Below are 19213 nucleotides of genomic sequence, written 5' to 3' on the forward strand. Positions count from 1 at the left end.
GCCAAAAGGGCCACCAGGTGTTTGAGCAGGGGTTAGGAAAGGGGAAAGAAATGTGCTCATATGCAAGTTACTCAGGGGCAAGTAGAGTTTGGGGACCATCATCCTGTTCTGGCCTCCTCCTTTCTGATTTTTTTTATCCATTTTTAAAACACAAAGTTCAATTTTAAACAAGCATCTTTCTAGAGATACACTTACCTGGTATCATTAAACAATTAACCTGTAAAAACTAAGCAATTATTTCAAAAAATATCCCCCTTACTGCATGTCATTTCTCAAAATTCAGGAGAAATACTGCTTGGATTATTCTACATCAATAAAATCCAAAACACACACAGGCTTTTGCTGAGCAAGCTAAAAGTAAAATGGGTAAAGAATCCAAATTTATTCGCCAAGCTGTGGAAAAACAGTTCAAGACAGTTACAGATACAACGTTGGTATGTTAATTATATCACATAATTAAATTTTGAAACACAACAGAAATCAGATACAAGCATGCAGAGGACTTCCTCTTTTGATTTATGTACACCATGATAACAAGAGCAGTATCTAAACTCAAAGATTACTCATTTTCACCAGAGTTGGCTTGGCAGGAAACCACACATGATCTCCAGCCTTACCAGGCTGGCCAGGTGCCAACCAATTTCATGCCTGAAAAACACAACGATGAACTGAAGCTGCTTCCTGAAAACCCTGACAAATAGTAAAGATAAACAGACTGTCTCACTGCTTTTGTATTATTTTTTTTTTGTAGCACTAAGTGTGGGTTTCCACCAGTCCAGGCAACATTAACCAACAGTCCAACCCTGTACTGAAACATGCAACAGGACAGCTCTAGTCTCATCCCTGAGAATGAGTACTGTGAAAAACCAGAGCAAATCCAAAAGGGCTACAGCCACCAGGCCTAAAAGTTCCCTAAGTCAGTGGCACTTCTTAAATACCATCAAAACCTCCAAGTCTATGAAAATATTCTTCTATGCTTCCTTTTCTGTTTTGCTGGTAATTCAGGCACCGATCAGCTGGAAAACGTGTCTTCCACCCTCAAATGGTGAGGTGTTCAAAAGCTCTGTCCCTGAGATAACAGACATAACATCATGCTGTTGTCTCCTTTTCTCTTGTATTAAGCTTCCAGTCACTTCCTACGACTTCTTAAAAGAGGTTCCTAACCAATAATTCCACAATTTGGCCAATGACAAAGACTGTTACCACACTGTGTATATGATAGGTCTTTCACAAGAAAGCCACTCTGAAATATTCTCTCCATGCTGCTGACACCTGGCTGTGCCTCCTTCCTCATTTTGTATACCTCTCTCCTTTTGCCATAACAGTGACTTCTGTAAAGGAATGGACCAAGCTGAATACCTATGGCTTGTTAAAAAAATTACTGAAAACAAGATAAGCAGCCCTTGGGGGAAGTTTTGTCAGTTGTTTCAATTGAACATCCAGGTGACAGGTTTGTTGATCTCCCCTAAGAACACCTTCAATCTCCCTGTTGGTTCAGCAAGTCGTGAGAACAGCTGGGAAGGAAAGAAGTGACAGTAATGAAATTCACCTTGCACTAAGTGCAACTTTCAAAAGAACAAAACAGAAAATTAGAGAGAAAAAGAAGAGCAAATGGGACAAAGACTTGCAGAAGCTAACGAGCAAACAAGAATACATTTTTTTCTGAATGAATGAAAAACACCGATGGAGTGGGAACAAAACAAGAAGAGGAATATTTTCTAACTTGCATATCAACCTTATAAAAAATTCACCAGCTCTCCCCTGCAAGATCTCTGCTATCCTTGTCACCAGTGAAGAAAAGCATGTGAGGAAACCCCTAATTCAGTGCAATGCATGCTCTCATCCATAGGAAGGTGACTGAAAAGCTGAACAGCTACAAGTCTTTGTTCCACTTACACTCTTGTGTGCCGGGTGAGAGAAGTTACTTTTACCAATAGAGGCTGGCCAGGGCACAGCTGGCATGTAGCAAAGATGTCAGTGACTTCCATGCCTGGGATTAATGGCTTTTAGCATGCCAAATTGGCCTTCTTACAGCATTATCTGCCCCTGCATGTCTGTGTGCAGAAGGTAGAGAATTAAAGAGATGAAGGATTATTACAGGAGATCAGATTTTTAATAATGTCTGGCCTCAAGGAAAGACTGACCCACTCTCCTGAATTCACTGTTCCCTCTTTCAATTCAGATTCTAATTTTAAGTCTATTCAAGTTCCCTTCCCCTGCCCCTTGACTCCTGTTGTATGCATGTGTGTGAACACGTGTATGTGTTTACTTAGAACATTTCTACAGCCTCTAGATTTCATGCACTGAAAGCAGACAAGTACTGGCAATGAAACTAAGACAATTCTCACACTAACCATGAAAATCTGATACACCTCATTCAACGAGATGTAAAACTTAGGAGATGTTTACTACATCATGACACAAACTTGATTTTTTGTAACAGCACAGAAAGTAGACTGTAGCAAAAAGATTGCTCACAGGGATAAAATGGCCAGATAATGTACATCGTGTATGCAAAGTATGGATCAAAATTATTTTGTATCTCAAAAAAAAAAAAAGAAAAAGCTTCTATGGACCCAAAGCTCTCCAAGCAGAAATCAACTCTCTGACAGGAAAGTAGGACCCACAATTACATGAGAAAAAAAGCTTTATCTTCACTGGCAGTAGCTCAAAAAGACTTCTAAGACTTTTAACTTTGTATAGCACACATCCTACTCGGAGCCATCAGGTGGGAAAACCTGTGATGGATCACACAGAATTGCAGGAACTACTCTTGCAGCAAGATGAAATACAAACTGTCTGAAATTCCACATGGCAAACAGCAGTCATTCTGATCTTCCCCTCATGACTTACACTGGTGCACTTATTTTGTGACAGCATAGCTGTGTTCTACTCAGCTGTTAACAATAGCTTTGTAAGCAAGCATTGCAGGGCCTTATGGCTTTTTGATATGCCTATGTAGCTTTTCTTTCCATTTCCCCTACTATGTGCCAGGTTACAGAAACACTTCCAAGCAGCAGATTCAGAAATAGAAAGAGTTCAAGGCCAGGTTTCACACCTGCAACCTTGCAGTTCTGGGCTGTCTCAGCCCTGAAGACCAGTCTCACTCTAAGTTCAAGGCTTCCTCTAACACCCAGGTTTTCTGTCCAGTAATTCCAAATGAAGTTTATGATTTTTTTTACTTGTGTTTTGGTCAGAAAGGGATAAGGGGGTTAGTAGGGAGAGGGAATATTGCTATGTAGCCATTACATGTATCACATTTTACTCTGATAAAGTAATTTAATTGAATGCCACAGTAAGTCATGCAAAGTAATTTATTACCCAGGTCAAGACAGTGTCTCACTCCAATCCCCACAAAAAATTCAAGACCAGCTCCTGTTCAACACTAACATACCATTCATAACTGTGCTTCCCTAAATACTTCAAAGGACAATAGAAGTTACCAAAAGGTTTTGAAGGGTTAAATAGCAGTTCTAATTTTATTAGTTTTTGAACTCCACAGAAGAACCTGTTTTCTAAATAACTAAATAAATATAAATTAGTATTTAGTTTATATAAATAAATATAAATATAGTATTTAGTTTATAGCTTGGTGCTGCTGCTATCAGAAACAGCCCACGTGATTCCAGAGGTGGGGGACAGGACACAAATATCATAAAAAAAGAACAATGCAGCACCCCCTTTGACACTAATGTGCTATATGTCCATGTATGTGCCAAGGAGAAATTTAGGCACCTTGAGGTTATTCAAATAGAATAAGGCATCAGCAGGCCCTGTGGTTTAAGATGTATATTCTGGTTTGTTTAGAAAACAAGTTGTTCTGTAGTTGGACAAAGTGCTACGCATGACCCATTTCTTGACTCCAGGTGTGACTTATGCAACTTGTGCTCATTCTCTGTTCATCCTGGATGGACTGCATTACACTGCCTACCTTACACAGGACTTTTCTTCCCATATTGCTCTAACAGCCCAGCAAAATTGTTTAATAATCTCCAAGTCTCTGGTGCTGAAAAAACTAAAAAAAGAATGAAACGAACAAGAGAAATCCCAAACCTGTTGCATTTGCTACAAGACAAGAAAGATACATAAAATCTAAATAAAACTGTAAGGGTACAGAATTTTAAATCTGCTTTGCCCTGTAGGAGAAATGTAAGCAGAGGTCTCCTCTGATATATACCGACTGCCCAAATGAAAAATAAAGCCCAATGACATGTTTAGAACAGGATAAACAACTCCCAGTTCTAGCCAACAGTCTTTCCCTCTCTACAAAGAGAGACAGACAATGAAAAGTCATTAGTACACAGCTAAGACTGTAAGTCACAGGAGTTTGTGCACTGCTATTCACTCTAAAATTCATTCAGATAGAGAGGGGGAAAGAAGAAAGCAATTTTGATTGATTAAAAAAAAAAAATCCCCCCAAAAAACAAATCCCAAATCTTCATTTAGAAGGCTAGAAAACTCTGGAAATGGTCCTAATGTAAATATCTCAGACAAATCTGCATTTTGCTGAAACAAGAATTTTGGGCCTAGGCCACATACAAAAGTACCCCAGAGTTCCCCATTAGGTCCAGTTCTACTTGAGACACTTGGACGTCAAAAAACTTCAGAGTGAAACTTTAGTAACTGGCTAACCATAGAGAAAATAAGAAAGAAGTTGAAAGAAAAACAAACAGTATCATCTGTGACTTAAGTTGGTCTTCCAGGAAACAAAGATCCTCATGGTAGTAAATATAATCCTTGAATTGTTTGCAAATAGGTTTAATCACCTAATTGCCATGTACAAGGGAAGGGAAATCTATGCACTATCAGAATTCAGTACAGCTAATTACTGGAAGGCAAAATAAAGATGTAGTGTGTGTTCTTCAGCTATTATAACTATCAATATTTCTATATCTTACAGCCCTTTCTGGGTGGCTGCCGCATACATTTTGTGCGCAGTCAAGAAGCTTCTCGACTGCAAACGTGCTTTTAAAAAGAAAGCTGGCCCGAACCCTGCATTTCCAATTCAAGCAGTGGATTCTGAAGCCTGTTAACTCCCTGGAGCAGCTGATAGCTAAAGACTTGTTTCCGCTTTTCTAACAATTTCCTGGTTTGCATAACAATCCTAAAAGAAACACACTCAAGAAGTTTTCCAGCACAGAGAGATTTTGTCTCCAACACAGTTCTAGTTGCAAGGCATAGAGAATATTTATATGCAGTTACAATAACTTTAGGGATATATTTGTCTACAAATATATTTACATATAAATATGTATCAGCTGCTTGTTTAAAACAAGATTATGATAATTTTGCCATATCCAGGAAATACAAAACACTGGCTTGTGCCTGGTGCTTAACTCATGCCATTGTGAATAAGGGGGGGCGGGGGGGAGGGAAGGGGTTTAATGTTTAATTTCCTGTTAAAAACACACACAGGATAAAATCTTCCAAAGAGCAGTTATAAAACATGCATTTGTTAGCCAAGAAACTAGGTAAATATGGAATGAAGCCCATTCTATTCCTTCGCCCCCCTCTTCAAAGAAGAAAGCAAGTGAAGGAGTGTATTTGGAGGCACTGAGCTCTACTCAGGGACTAGATAATTCATGAGCCTGGCTGAGCCACACAGCCTGCAGCCACTGGGGCAGCAGCTGAGAGCATGCAGTGATGCAGCGGGGCTCGAGGGACTGCAGCGCTGCATGTGCACGGCACACGTGCCCAAGAGTCATTGTCCCAACCACTGACCACGGTTCCAACACAGCTGGCTGGCTGAACAAGGAAAAGAGACATTAGCACGTGGCCAGCAGCTACCAACAGCCTGAGGATCCTGCTACCTTTGGTACTGGCTTTAGAGACCACAGAGGGTGTTTTTTCAGCAGTTACAAGTGGAAATGTTATTGCCAGATCCCACCGAAATTTCAGCCTTCACTACGGTTTTAATGTGCACCATGGTGTACTGGGCTGTCCTGCAGTTCAGCCCACTACAACTCCCAGACAAGCACCAGAGTTCTGCATGAAATGTAACTATTACAGCCTTTAACAATCCCATCTCTTTGCCAAGATGCCCAAATTAGACAAGAATATGGACTGCATTTAGGCAAAATAGAATCTTTATAACAGTTTTCAATGGTAACACTGTATTTTTGCCTCCTAGAATGAAAATAACCTACCAAGTGCTTTCTGTCTGTAGTATTTGTGTCAAAATCAACTCCTCAGCGCACACCTTGCTTCATGGAATTGGAGAAGTTGCAGTACTTCTTGCATCCTGCTAGCATTCACATTCAAAATTAGATGTAAATAGCTCTGTGAGTGCCTTCAGTTTTGTTTTGTATTTCAAATGAGGATAAATTTATTATTGCAGATGTAGCTTGAGAGCTTTCTCAGCTTTTGGGAGATGTTATTGAAATTAACACAGCTCAAGCTTTTTGAGCAAACACACCTTAAACACCTTCTGGTCAAGGCATTTAGTTTCACATTTGATGCAAAAGAAAGACACAGATTATGTATCTCTCTGGTGAATCAAATCCAATGGCAGGAATGCTGAGTTTCTTGCTGACTCTTTGAAAAACTGGCTTTGAAACTATAAACAGTCCTGAGTTTACTTCTAAGACCTGCACTTAACAGCTATTGTAGGAATTTGTATTCTTGCCTTATGAACTCAACCACTGTTAACCACCAATTTAGTGACAGCTCACCAGCAGAATCTTCCTGCTGCATGAGTTCAAAACCTTCCTGCTTATTTTCACTTGCTGTAACTGGACTTTGTGCCCTGATCCCATGGCTCCTCATGTGAAAATACAATTGGCTAAAATCATTAGGAGAGAGAAAAGGAATAGGGAGGAGAAAAACTGTAACACAAAATGAGCCCTGACATGCCTCCTCAGTACTGTATGTACCCCCAAGCAATGAAGTTTCAGGAAAATGATTATGGTTCTAGCCAACAGTTAGAATATATAAGGTTCTATACACCCTTTGTCTCATTGTATGTTGCCACTGCAGACTCCATGTAAAAGGAAGACTTTTTTTTTTTCTCATTGCTTTTCAGTGGTAAGGGAAGTTGACAATTATTTACTGCTAGTTACAGCAAGGTATTAAATATTCAAGTGAAGTAGTGGTATTCTCCAGTGCAGTGGTGACCTGAGCCTTTAATCCAGATGAATTTAACTGTAAAGTGCATTAGCTCTTCTCATAAAAGATTTGCTTTAATTTTAGTTCTCTCTCCATTTATCTTATGGCTGTGTAATCTTCAGTAGAGGTCAAAGAGATTTCCCCAAAGAAACAGGAGCTGCTTCTTTTTTAGAGAAGAAAAGCATATTTAAGACAGTCCGTCCTACTTTTAAGCGTAAGTCACAGGACAGTACTCCCTGCTGTCCTCTTTCTGTAGCTCTCCTCGCTTCTTTGCATGTTCCTAAACAATGAAACCAGTGTGCATGTGCATCCACACATGTATACAAATGAAACATGAAGTGAAAACACCTCCTGGAGATAGGATACACAGCCCATCTGATGCAAGGAATGAAATTACTACTAACATCTTACCATCTTCCAACTCCAGGCAGAGATTGTAAACAGCCAGAGGCCTCTTAATACGCTGTCCTTGTCTTCTTGACTGCCTTGGTGGGGCATTTGGAGGAGATACTGACATAGAGATTGGCTCAGGGAAAGTAGCATCAGGCAGGGTTTTGAAAATCTGCAATCAAGAACACAAAGGGTGTTAATTATTTATCATGAAGAGCAACCTGTGCAATGCAACTGTAAACCATTATCAAACAACATTTGTTTTGGATTTCATTCAAAGCAGACAGGAGCCAAAAAATCCATTCCTTCAAGTTTGGGAGTATGCTGTGGGTTTTTAATGAGTGCCTTTAAAATAAATAAATAAATAGATAGATAGATAGATAAATATAATATGGAAATAACCAAGAGCACTGTCTACACATTAACCAAGCTGTCAATCAGTTAATTCAAACACAAAACATTTGCAGCCACACTTACCAGCTAGGATGGAGGGGAAGGAGAAAATGAAGGATATAAACTTAGGAACCAGTAACCAAAATGCTTTATAGGTTTAGTTAGAACCTGAAATTTTTCCAGAATACCCATTTTAATTTTCAAACCTTGTGATATCATGATATCAGCCATTTTAATTAAAGAAACACCACACTCTTGAAGAGAGCAAAGGGAAAATTTTGTTGGGCAGGGGTTTTTAGTGAGAAACACCATAGTAACAAACCATGTGAGAATTTATTCTGTTAACTATTGCATATTAAGAAATTTTATATTAAATACTGACATTCACAAAGATGCATATAAAAAGGATTGCATTTTCTGTCATCATTTTATCTTTTGAATCATGACCACCAGCATATCACCACTCCACACAGAGTACCATGTCATTTCTCTGTGAATTAACCAACAGCATAGACTCACTGTACCCGATAGCACTTTAACTGTCACACAAATGGGACAGTCTAACAGTGCTGACTTACTACTAGAAATTATCAGTGTGCTGGCATACAATTTACCAGCAGCCTTCGACAAGCGGTCATGGCATGAACAAATTGGCTTCATACGTATTTCAGCAAAGACAAAGCAGCAGATAAAGAAAAACACAAACAGGAGCTGTGTAAGAAAACTCCTGTGTCTGTACAGCACCTCACAGCAATGCAACACAGTGATATAACAAGACATAATGAAACAGTGTATGATGTTCTTATACTCTGCAACTTTATAATATTGAGTATGAGGATACGTGGCAAAGAAGAGAGCTGTAATCAATATCTGAAGGGGAAGCTTTTTATGAAGTAGAAATTCATGCAGAAACTATAACGGGACAACACAGATACCATTTTTGGATAATAAATGTGCCAGGTGCAGTATGACACTAAAAGTCAGACAGGTGAGAAATAATACCATAAGCATCCTGTAGAAAGGCACTCAAAACACATTGTTAAAGTAATAGAAACCCTAAATGCCATCATATCCTGGCCTGCCAACCTTAAATATTAAGGTGTAGGAAGACGACCCAAGATCCCATGCATTGACTTATAGCCACTTAATCATCACTTTTGTACTGGCAGGTAAAAGACTGTGCTGGTACAAAATAATCAGGAGAGCACATACTCCACAAAAACGGTGGAATCATATTCCAAAAACTGGGCAGCAGTAGGCCACAGAAACCCATGCATGGTGCACACAGGAAAGCTCCAGTGGAAACATTACCTTCCTTCCCAGTAAGCAAATGCTGCCATGGGTGAGGTAAAAATGCTGTAATTTGAAGTTCCCCATCGCAGCATTAGGAAAACTGTCTCCCCCTCCACATGCCTACGAACAAGGGACTACGAGAGAGAGCCAAAATTGCCACTCTCTAAAAACAAAATGTTTACAAAGAAGAGAGGAAGCTGTCCAACCTGGTTCTCCCCAGCGCAGACAAAGCAGCACTCTCAGGCAGTGACAAAGCTCTAGTTGTGCTCAGAGTTCTAAAGCCATTTCTTAAAACATGATGCAATATATAATAGTGAAATCTAACGCGCACCTCCATGGCACTTGGCTAACAGTACCACACTGCCCCCTTATGTGTAAATACAAGGCTAGATTGAGCAGGTTTAGGGATAAATATTTGCTTCTGCAATATTCAAAGGTACCAAAACTTGAAATGCCATCTTTTCCATGGACTAAGCATTGCATTTGGGCTCTCTGGCAAACAACTCTCTGCCAAGAGGTTTCAGCATGTTGTTTACTATGTCACATTCCACAGCTGTGTTTATTTCTACAGGCTTCTCTACGGATCTCTGCTAAAATTAATGATGGTTGGTGAGAAGAACAAGTATTTCCCAGGAGTACTTCATAAGAGATGAGCTTTCCTGTATACTTCTAGGTAACTTGCACAGGTAGCAGAGAAATTCTTCAGTGTTTTTCACTTGTCTCTCACAAATATTGCAATATACTCTTCAAAAACTATTAGCATGAGAAACTAAGAATCACAAAGGCAAAAGAAAAAAAGACTGCTCTTTCAAGCAGTTCATGGTTGTTTTCATCCCTACTTTGGTATCTTTTTTGGTCTTTTTAATAGGAAAATAAAAACTAGTTCATCCCTAACTAGACATTTTTCAGCAGCAGCAATCTCTTTCTGTTGCAGGCAAAAGCCTCAGCTCATACTACAGTTTTGCAAAGAAGAGCATCTGAAAACCAAACAGAACATCAACCTCCATCTTCAGAACTGCACATAGAGCATTCAGCTTACCTTTCCTGCCTTATTTTCACTTAAATAGACAAATGTGTTTCATCATGGCTTGGATATTTTTCTCCTGCACTGACAGAAGCCTGGTCTGCCTGAGAATGAGGGGATGGAGACCTGCTTTATTTAAGCTGTGGGGAAAAAAGTTGGTTTTGGTTTTATTCAAATTTCCTTCTAACCTTATTAACTATTTAAACATCACTGAAGTATAAATGTTTCATGGCTAATAAAATATGCCAGCTGTGAGTGACCTGCTGTCAGAAGCCCAGTGCATGTGCACAGAGAACTGAATTCATCATCACACACACACAGTATGAGCACCTGAAATGGCCCCAGCAGCGCTGTGTGCTGCCTGACTTGCACAAAAGCATGGCAGCAAGTTCAGGAGCAAGCCCTGGACTACAAGCAGGTGTTGTCAGATGCATGGCAAGGCAACCATACATATCCAACTGGAGGGAAACTCTCCTAAGGAAGAAGACATTGGAATGTGCTATTTAAGAGATGATTGTTTTGCTACTCAAAAAGCCATGCACCCTTTAAGGTCAGATCTACTACTGTCACTCATCTAGACTGCAGAAGTCACCACAGCTTAGGCTGATTCCTGTAATAAAGAGTGAAGTACGCTCATTGAATTACATCGTTCTAGAAGCAATAAAAATATACTAAGCCAACCTCAAAGTTTAAAGATTTCATGGTCACATCCAGCATTAACACAGTTTTTGAGACTTTTGAGACTGTGGTTTTTGAGACTATCAGTTCCCCACAATTTAGTTCTCAAAAGCACTAGCATCCTGCTATTGACCTACCTGGGAGTAAACTCTGAAGCTAAGTGTAACAATTGACACTTGGGAGAAGACTAATATATGTAGCACTCAAAATTTTAATCCAGCAACAAATCCCTCAGTCAGTCCCAGTTAGTCCAATAGGGTAAATGGCTCTTTAAGTCTAATCTTATATGAAAGCAGAATTTCAAAGTACACACTGAATGAAACAGAGGATGAATCTCTGAATCTGCAGTGTAAAAGTTACAACAGAAAAGATGAAGCTCTAGTGGAGCAATTTAAAACTCTGGTAAGTCTGACCTATTTCTCTCTATGTAGGAGTATAAAATGGATGCTTTACAAGGCTAAACAAACCACAAACCATCTTGGGCATACAGCACTAATAACAGCTCTGTCTAGAGCAGTGAGCCCAAGATCATCCCTACGTATAACCATTCCAATTCCTAAATCTGTGTCCCACAAAGCCTATGGCAGCGTTTCTTGAGAGTAATGAGCCAAATTCAACATATTATCACACTGTATTCTACCAGCAGATCCACATGGCAGCAGCCCAAGGAATTTTGCCAGATTCCCCTTAATCTGCAACAACAGTGTTGGACTCTAGATCCTGAAATCTCACGAGAGCCTATTTTAGATGCTCAAAAAAACCCATGGCTGGGAGGATTTAACTTGGCCTATTCCACAAGTTTATGACTAGATGTATAGCTGTACATGGAAATGTAGATTAGATTCTGTTCTACAAGAGAATACTGATCTGTTCATTCTGGTCTCAAGCAGAACTAATTAATGAATTTCAGTATGTTTGCCAGGAATCACTTCAGGAATAGACCCAGCCATCAGGTCATCTCTGTCTGCTTTGTTTCACTGGGGTAATTAAAATTTCCTCTAAAAATCAGTGGGAAGCAAACAGCAAGGACAGAGTGGGATGAAAAAGAGGGGAGAAAATACTGGAGGCTTAGTAATAGAGCTAATGAGGACAAACTTATAAAAAATCAGCTTAAAGCTGTGCCATGATTTTGTTGCAAGACAAAGCCCCTATCACTCTCATTACATCAACCACCCAGAACATGCATCTATCTCCTTGGAATACACAAACCAAAGCACCAGAAGTCACTATGTAATGCAAAGGAAGCTAGAACATGCAAGGTCATTCCAAATTCTCTGGAATTCCACTAGCAGGATAGGCTCCACTACTAGATTCATACGTTGTAGAGAGTATTTCTCAAGAGAAGCACAACATGAGTTTCTATCTGGGCAATTTCCCTTCAATGCCAACGTGATTTGCCATTGTTAAATAAAAGATAGACACACAGATACTTCCACTAATGTTCACTGAGTAATATAAAACACCATCCAGCTATGGCACATATACTGCTCTCCCTTTGCACATTTTACCCCTGTGGTACCCCCTGCATTTCCATGACAACTGGCTATAATAAATGCTGGTCAAAGAATATCTGATACATTAGCAATTAATGGGATAGTGCAACAGGAGCTTATCACCATGGTCTTTCCTTGACTTAGCTTCTTTTCAATGTAATGCAAGCCCAATTCAGGTTAAAACCAGCAATCTGCACAAAACCAAAAATTATGTATTTATATTAGAGACACAAAAAATTTATATTAGAGACACAAAAAATTTATATTAGAGACTAAAAAAAAAGGCCAACTGTCTTTGTGGTTCACAGTGTGCTCTTAACTCAGATAAATTTTAAATTTTTTTTCCTCTTAGGGTAATAAAGACAGTGGTCATACCTTGCTTTTTGCCATTTTCTGAAACCAAAGCAACAATGTCTTTTATGTCAAATTACAATTTTACTGTAGATATAAGTATTTCAGAAATTGCAAGGTGAAAATAAGCATCCTAAAACACTACTACAGTAGTTCAGCCACTAATTATAATGACTAACCACTAATCGTACACTAATTGTAATCCATTTTTTAACAGTAAAAACCACATTCAATAACATGAAATATAGGGGTTTTATTCCCTATTTGAAGGGATTACAGAAGCTAATTTGAGTTATTAAAAGATAAATCATAATAGAAGTTACAAAATATCAACTTCTAGAGAGCTAGGACAAAAGTTTTATTTCAAAACTGATTTCTGGACCAATTCTACCAATTTTATAAAATTTCCAGAGTACTGAAATCTTTTTAAAAATGATCCTTTGTTATTGTAGTTTCTTACTGGTTCACATTTTCACTTTACTATGAACAATGCTAGATCAACATGCTTCATTCCTGGTTTTAGTCAAAATGATCCATTTCTTTTTCTTGTTCTAAACCACAATTCAATAAATAAAAACTACATGCACTAGGAATTCTTGGTATCTAAACAGAATCTGTATTTAATGCGTAAAATACAATTAAAGTTGATTACTTCTAAAATTCATATTCAGTATTTTTAAAATGTTTGCAAAATTCTCCAAGAAAAAAATATCAGCAACTTCATCAGAATTCTTAAATAGCTTACCTCCCAAAGGTTATCATCGTGTCCACTCCAGGTGTGCCTGCCTCAAATTAGTTATCCTGACTTTTGCACTTCAACATTTACACACTGTAAAATATGACATGCTGTGAGCTGCTCTCTGATATCACACAAGATACAGACTTTCTGAGGCTTTGGATTTTGAGGCTTGAATTCCACTACAAACCACAAAATACCTTTATTCATTATTTACAATCATTATATTGGGGGGTGGGGGGGTAGAATCAGATCCAGAGCTGAAAACTACCTGTGGCTCAGTCTCTGGAGGGCCACCAACCAGAAAGCATCAATAATGCTCTTGATGCTGCCTGGCACACACGGTTGAATTACAGTGCAACATTGGATGCAGCCTGGAAAGTAACCAGGTATAAGTCAAAATGAGAAACAGGAAATATCCTTGGCTGTGAGCCAAACCACAAAGCTCTCTAAATAAATAAATTACAATTGAATCCATCCAAGACAGCCTTTTCTTCATTGCAAAGATATCATTTGCCGAGCCCATCTGCCTGGCAGCCAGACCACCCCTAACTAAATGAAACATTGCTTATAGGGATTTGTGGACACTGCGAGTCTCAATCTCCTTCTGACTGGAACATCTGCTATCTGCTCTTCTTATACAAGAACAACTACAGATCTGGATGGGAAATTTCAGACAGGGAAGTTTCAGACAGACCTGACGTATCAGTAGACTAATAGCCACTCATTTGCCCTGACTGCCTTGAACTGTGTAGTTCAAGTTTTGAGATGCAATGAATAAACTAAAAAGCCTGCAAAACACAACATTACAGTCTGGAGGAAGCTGAGAAGGGGAGGGGGGGAAAGAAAACCATACCAAGGTTAAAAATACGTGTCCTTTGATTGCTCACGAATTATGAGTTTGTTGAGTCAGCCCTTCTAAAAGTAGCACTCCTGACACAAAGGCTGCAGCTTCCACCGTATCACATAGCGCTCCACCTTTGAACAAGTCATGAGAAGAACACTCCTGATGGCAGCCCATTCACTGCTATCAACCTATCCATTTCAGCCATGGAGGGAAATGTGAGTTAACCACACAACAGGCTGGGGATACCTCCACGTTTGTCCACTGCACCAGCAGCAACAGCAGGTTCATTTCTGTGCTCACCTGCTCCCACTCACACCAAGGACAGTATTCTAAAAAGGTTATCTTTCCCTGTTACACATAACAGTGTATCTTGTTTAGTTACCGAAACTACTTAAAATAGCAGAGAAATGCCTTAAAATTGAAGGATTGAATAGTCAATCTAATTACGCTGATTTCTAAAACATGACAAACTCCTCAAAGGAAAACAATGCAGAAGGAGGATGTTTGCATGCATTTTCTCTTATAAAGAGTATGAGAAGTCCCAAGAGGATGAAAGATGGCATTTGGAAAACTAAGTCAAGACCCAGCAAAAACAACTATGGCGAAACACAGCTTAGATAACATTGATCTCCCCTTCCTTTGTAATAAATATATAAACATATATATACATGTGCATATATAGACAAAAACACCATATATATACATATCTGTTTTACTGCAGATTTTATGAACAGTTGTTATAATTAATTGAGGATAAAACCCCACATTTGACCCCCACCACACTGTCATCAAGCAAAGCATCAGAATTAAATCATGAGATCTTCAAGATCATTGCAAATGACACGGTTCCAACCATAGCCAACTACACAGCCTCGCCAGGATTTTCTTTTTCACAGATATCCTTGCTGCCTTCACAAGGATTTATACCATCACTGCTTTTTCAAGTATTTTCTGCTCATTGTCTTTGTTAAAATACATTTTTTACCTTGCATTATGACCATAGGCTCTTCGGAAGCAAAGAACACACTGACTGTTCTACTGTATGTCCAAATAAAATATTGATGGTTTATTAGTGCAAGTAGCATGCACTTGAAAATATTGGAAATAAAAAGTATTGTCAGCTGACTGCCACATATTTTTAATACAAAAATCTGTCTAATGGTTTCAAATACACTAGCCCTTCTGGTAAGGCAAAAGCTTACTAGAATTCTGAAGAGTACATACAAAAAACATGATGCCACGCAGTTTCTCCATAAGAATTTACTTTTTAAACTTTTAAGAAGCGTAACAACTTTTCCCCCTCTTCATGCCACTTGCAATATTTTACAGAGTATTTTCTTTTACTAGCAAGATTTTATTTAAGAACATCCATTTTAGCAGTCTCCATAAGGATTTCTCCCTTGCTGCCTCCTCCACACATGCAAGCACAGGACCCTGACCATCAAGACCAAGAAGCAAATATTAGTCAGCTGAATTCTACTCCTTTATCGTCCTTTCTCTTTACTTAGGAACATTGCTTGTGGGCAGCAGAAGATATCTATCACTTCGAAATTTTGTATGAAGTAGAGGGAAGTTTCCCCAAATTAACTATAAATAAGGTAGGCAAATCAAGAAGTCAGAAATCTGTGTACTGCCATGTATTTGTAGTACAGCATCTCAGCAGGTCTCTTCCACCCCTGAAATCACAGCTTTTGTTTTGATTTTTTTAATTAATATAATCTCTTTTCTCACAGTGCATGTTTTGCTTCTCTTAGACCAGTCTAGCAGCATACTAATCCAGGTATTGATCCAGACTGCTTCCAATATTATCAACTGCAGTCATAAATGTGAGCAGAGATTTGATATTCAGTCTTCTTACTATGCATAGACCACATTTAGAAAACTGGAGTCTTTTTAACAGAAAAAAATTGCAGTCAAATTACCATCACATGTGTCTCATACAGAAGGGCTTTATGCTATCCACAGGGCAGAGAAAGGGTTTAAAGACTCACTCACACTACAGTAGAACGAAAGAGCTGCTCTGACTCCTACCAGAATTTCTTTGTTGTGTCTGTTGCCCCTTCTGCTTGAGACTCAGCTAATGATTAATGAATGCAATTAGAATAAAGTTCAGGAGCAGTTTAAATGACACTTCTTATTAGTTACGTGCTGAATACCCTCCTGAATACCCTCACCTGTTTTTACCACAAACTCAGTGCTAATGGAGATGTTTTAGTGTCATTTTTTCCCCCCTCCAAGTCCAACATTTGTTGACTTGAGAAACATTCAGCTTGTGGAGGTTTCAAATTGCTGTACCACAGCAAACCACCATAATTACACTGCATTGCCTCTTGGTCCTCCTCTGCAGCCAAAGGCAAAGCAACAGGAAAACTGCAACAAACCCACTTTAGTACTTCTCATGTGTCCCTTCAGTGGGCCTTCAAAAGATCTGCTCTGCTGCCAAAACACAGTCTTAAATTTACATGGTTGCATGGCATTCCACCCTAAAGCATTTACCTGCAATAGAAGAGCTGGATTGCCAAGGGGAGACCGCTGCTTCATGCTCTAAAACAAACAACTGACTTCACCCGCTTCCATTCCTTCTGTCTCACGAATATTGCATGTATTATGCACTGTAATACGTTTTAAGACAAGATTTTTCAAGGATTACTACATGAGGCTGATGTTGGCTTAAGAGCTCAGTAGTATTAAATTCTTCTCTTCCCTTTTTAGTTTAAAAAAGAAATCATGAAAGTCCCCAAAGTACAAAAAAAACAGTATTTCATTAAAAAAATTCCCCTTAAAACTGTTTTGAACAAATCAAAGCTAACCCAAAGACTTTTTGTCTAAAATATGTAAAATCTCACCCCATTATAGAAAGAATGATAAAAAAAGGTATCTGTCCTATATATAACAACTACTGAGCTTTTCAGCATGATTGTCTTAGAGATAATTTTGCCCATAGGTGGTTTGAATTTAAGAAAAGGGTATCTTTTACAAAGCCTGTTCCCTTTCCTCAGATTCTGGTCTTCCAGTCTCCAGGAGGAACTTCTGTCTAGCCCCTTGCTTTTTTCCTTCTAATTTTCTTTCATTGTAATTTTCATCTTTCTGTTTTTATAATCTTGCTATTTGTACTCACTATTCTTTCCTCCCCCATACACTGGTTTAAATATTCCAGTCCCACTGAGATTTTTATTCCAACCTCCTCCCTCATCTTCTTACATTTCTTAGGCTTTTTTTATCCTGGTGCCTTTTTTTTTTCCTTCTTAAAATAATGTTCAGGGAATTGAGAAACCAAAATGGCTCGCATTACCACTGAGGCATCTCTAAATGGCAAATAAATAACCCCTTTGAATAGTGACATTCACTCCAACAACATGCCAAAACATTTTAACAAACAGAAAGATAAACATCTGCAAGCTCCTCATGCTGCCATGGCATGGACCACACTTCTTCCTCACCACAAGTCAGAGAAAAGACCAGAAGAGCTGAAATGTCCAAGATTTCAAATCTATTAAGCCCACTGGAAGAAAAAAATTAATTGAAAGACTTGAAACTCATTTGGAGGAGACAGCGAAGAGAAATCAAAACCTTTCTTTCTGGGCCAAGTTGACTAAGACGCTTCATTAGAAGATTACCTAAAGGCCAAGATTGTTCCAGGCACTGTACAAGCACAGCTGCAGTCAGCTCCTGAGCTTGTTACCTCAAAGCAAAATAAACTTAATGATGAGACACAAACGTTAATTTCTTGATGCTTCTTTGGTGAAGGGAGAGATACAGGACACAAAATCTGGCTATCCTTCCCCTATAGCCATAGGACAGAAGCATAGCAAGATATTTTATGGCTCTAATTATCCTCTGGATTGTCCTTGCTTCCACAGCAGGCGGTCCTGAGGGTCCTGAGTAAAATATCTCAGCTTGGGCCTACTTTTTGTCTTTTTCTTTCAAAGCAGAGATCTACTTATACAGCTCACCTTCTGAGTGGGCACTGTGAAATACTCTACTAGTAGAGACTTGTCTAGAACTGAAAAAAGCTAAACAATTTGGTCTCTGATGCTCCTCTATCCCTTCCTACTCTTACTTATTGTGTAATTCTAAAGCCACTTAAGCAACACATCAGGCTGTACTGTCTGGTGTTCCAGTCTCAGCATTTTGCAAAACATCCCCTCCTCAACACACTGTAATTGGTTCACAGACATGGATTAGATGTACGTACACAGCCCATAAACAAGGGGGAAGTGGTACTGACTTGTTTCTGACCAGCAGGAAATAAATGTACATATCAACAAAGCTTAAAAAAACCCAAAAACAAACAAACCCATCTTATTCACTAAGCATGATACCCTCATCTTAGGGTAAGTCATTGTGTTCAGGTTTCCACACATTAATTGCACACAAATTCTCTAATTTGAGCCCAGAAAAGTGGTGATACTGAAATGACTGCATTAGTATTTCAAAGCTAGTAACCCAATTATGTCTCCTAAAAATGAACAGTGATTCTCATTCAATAAAGCCACAAAAGACATGGGAATTGGTGGAATTTTGAAATATTTGAGGAATCCTAACCATTTTTTCCCATTTTGCCTACCAGGTTATTGTATTTGTACCAGAAACACTGATGGCTACTGCTTCTACAGTTGGAGAGTTTGTTGGTCATTTCCTTTGCTACGGGGGAAAAGAAATGCCTCTCTGGAGAGTACCAGAGCTGGAAATTACATATGAACAGAGTGTGAAGGGTCAGTGCAGCTCCATCTTGACTCCGTCACACTACTACAATTCCAAACTTGGCTCCTATCAGCAGAAGCTGCCAAAAGTTAGCAGAGTTGGAGTAGTGGCTGAACAAAATATTTTTAAATATTTTAACCCACAAGCCAGTGACTTTTCCTAGGACTTCACTATGGCTATAAATAAAAATATCTAATGCA

At 38.9% G+C, this 19213-nt stretch overlaps 1 protein-coding gene across 3 annotated transcripts in view; it reads right to left on the minus strand.

Annotated features, from left to right (window-relative positions):
• Positions 1-19213, minus strand: part of ARHGAP10 (Rho GTPase activating protein 10) — a 138250-nt gene that overhangs the window by 27151 nt on the left and 91886 nt on the right. For all 3 annotated transcript variants that reach the window (XR_001520941.2, XM_033513966.1, XM_015624190.3), the window contains one exon: positions 7516-7666. Coding sequence is in view for 2 of the 3 variants with exons in the window: in XM_033513966.1 (XP_033369857.1) it covers positions 7516-7666 (151 nt within the window). In the remaining variant the exon portion in view is untranslated. The remainder of the gene's footprint in view (positions 1-7515; positions 7667-19213) is intronic.

The sequence above is a fragment of the Parus major genome, chromosome 4 (genome assembly GCF_001522545.3).
Source record: "Parus major isolate Abel chromosome 4, Parus_major1.1, whole genome shotgun sequence".
NCBI lineage: Eukaryota > Metazoa > Chordata > Aves > Passeriformes > Paridae > Parus > Parus major.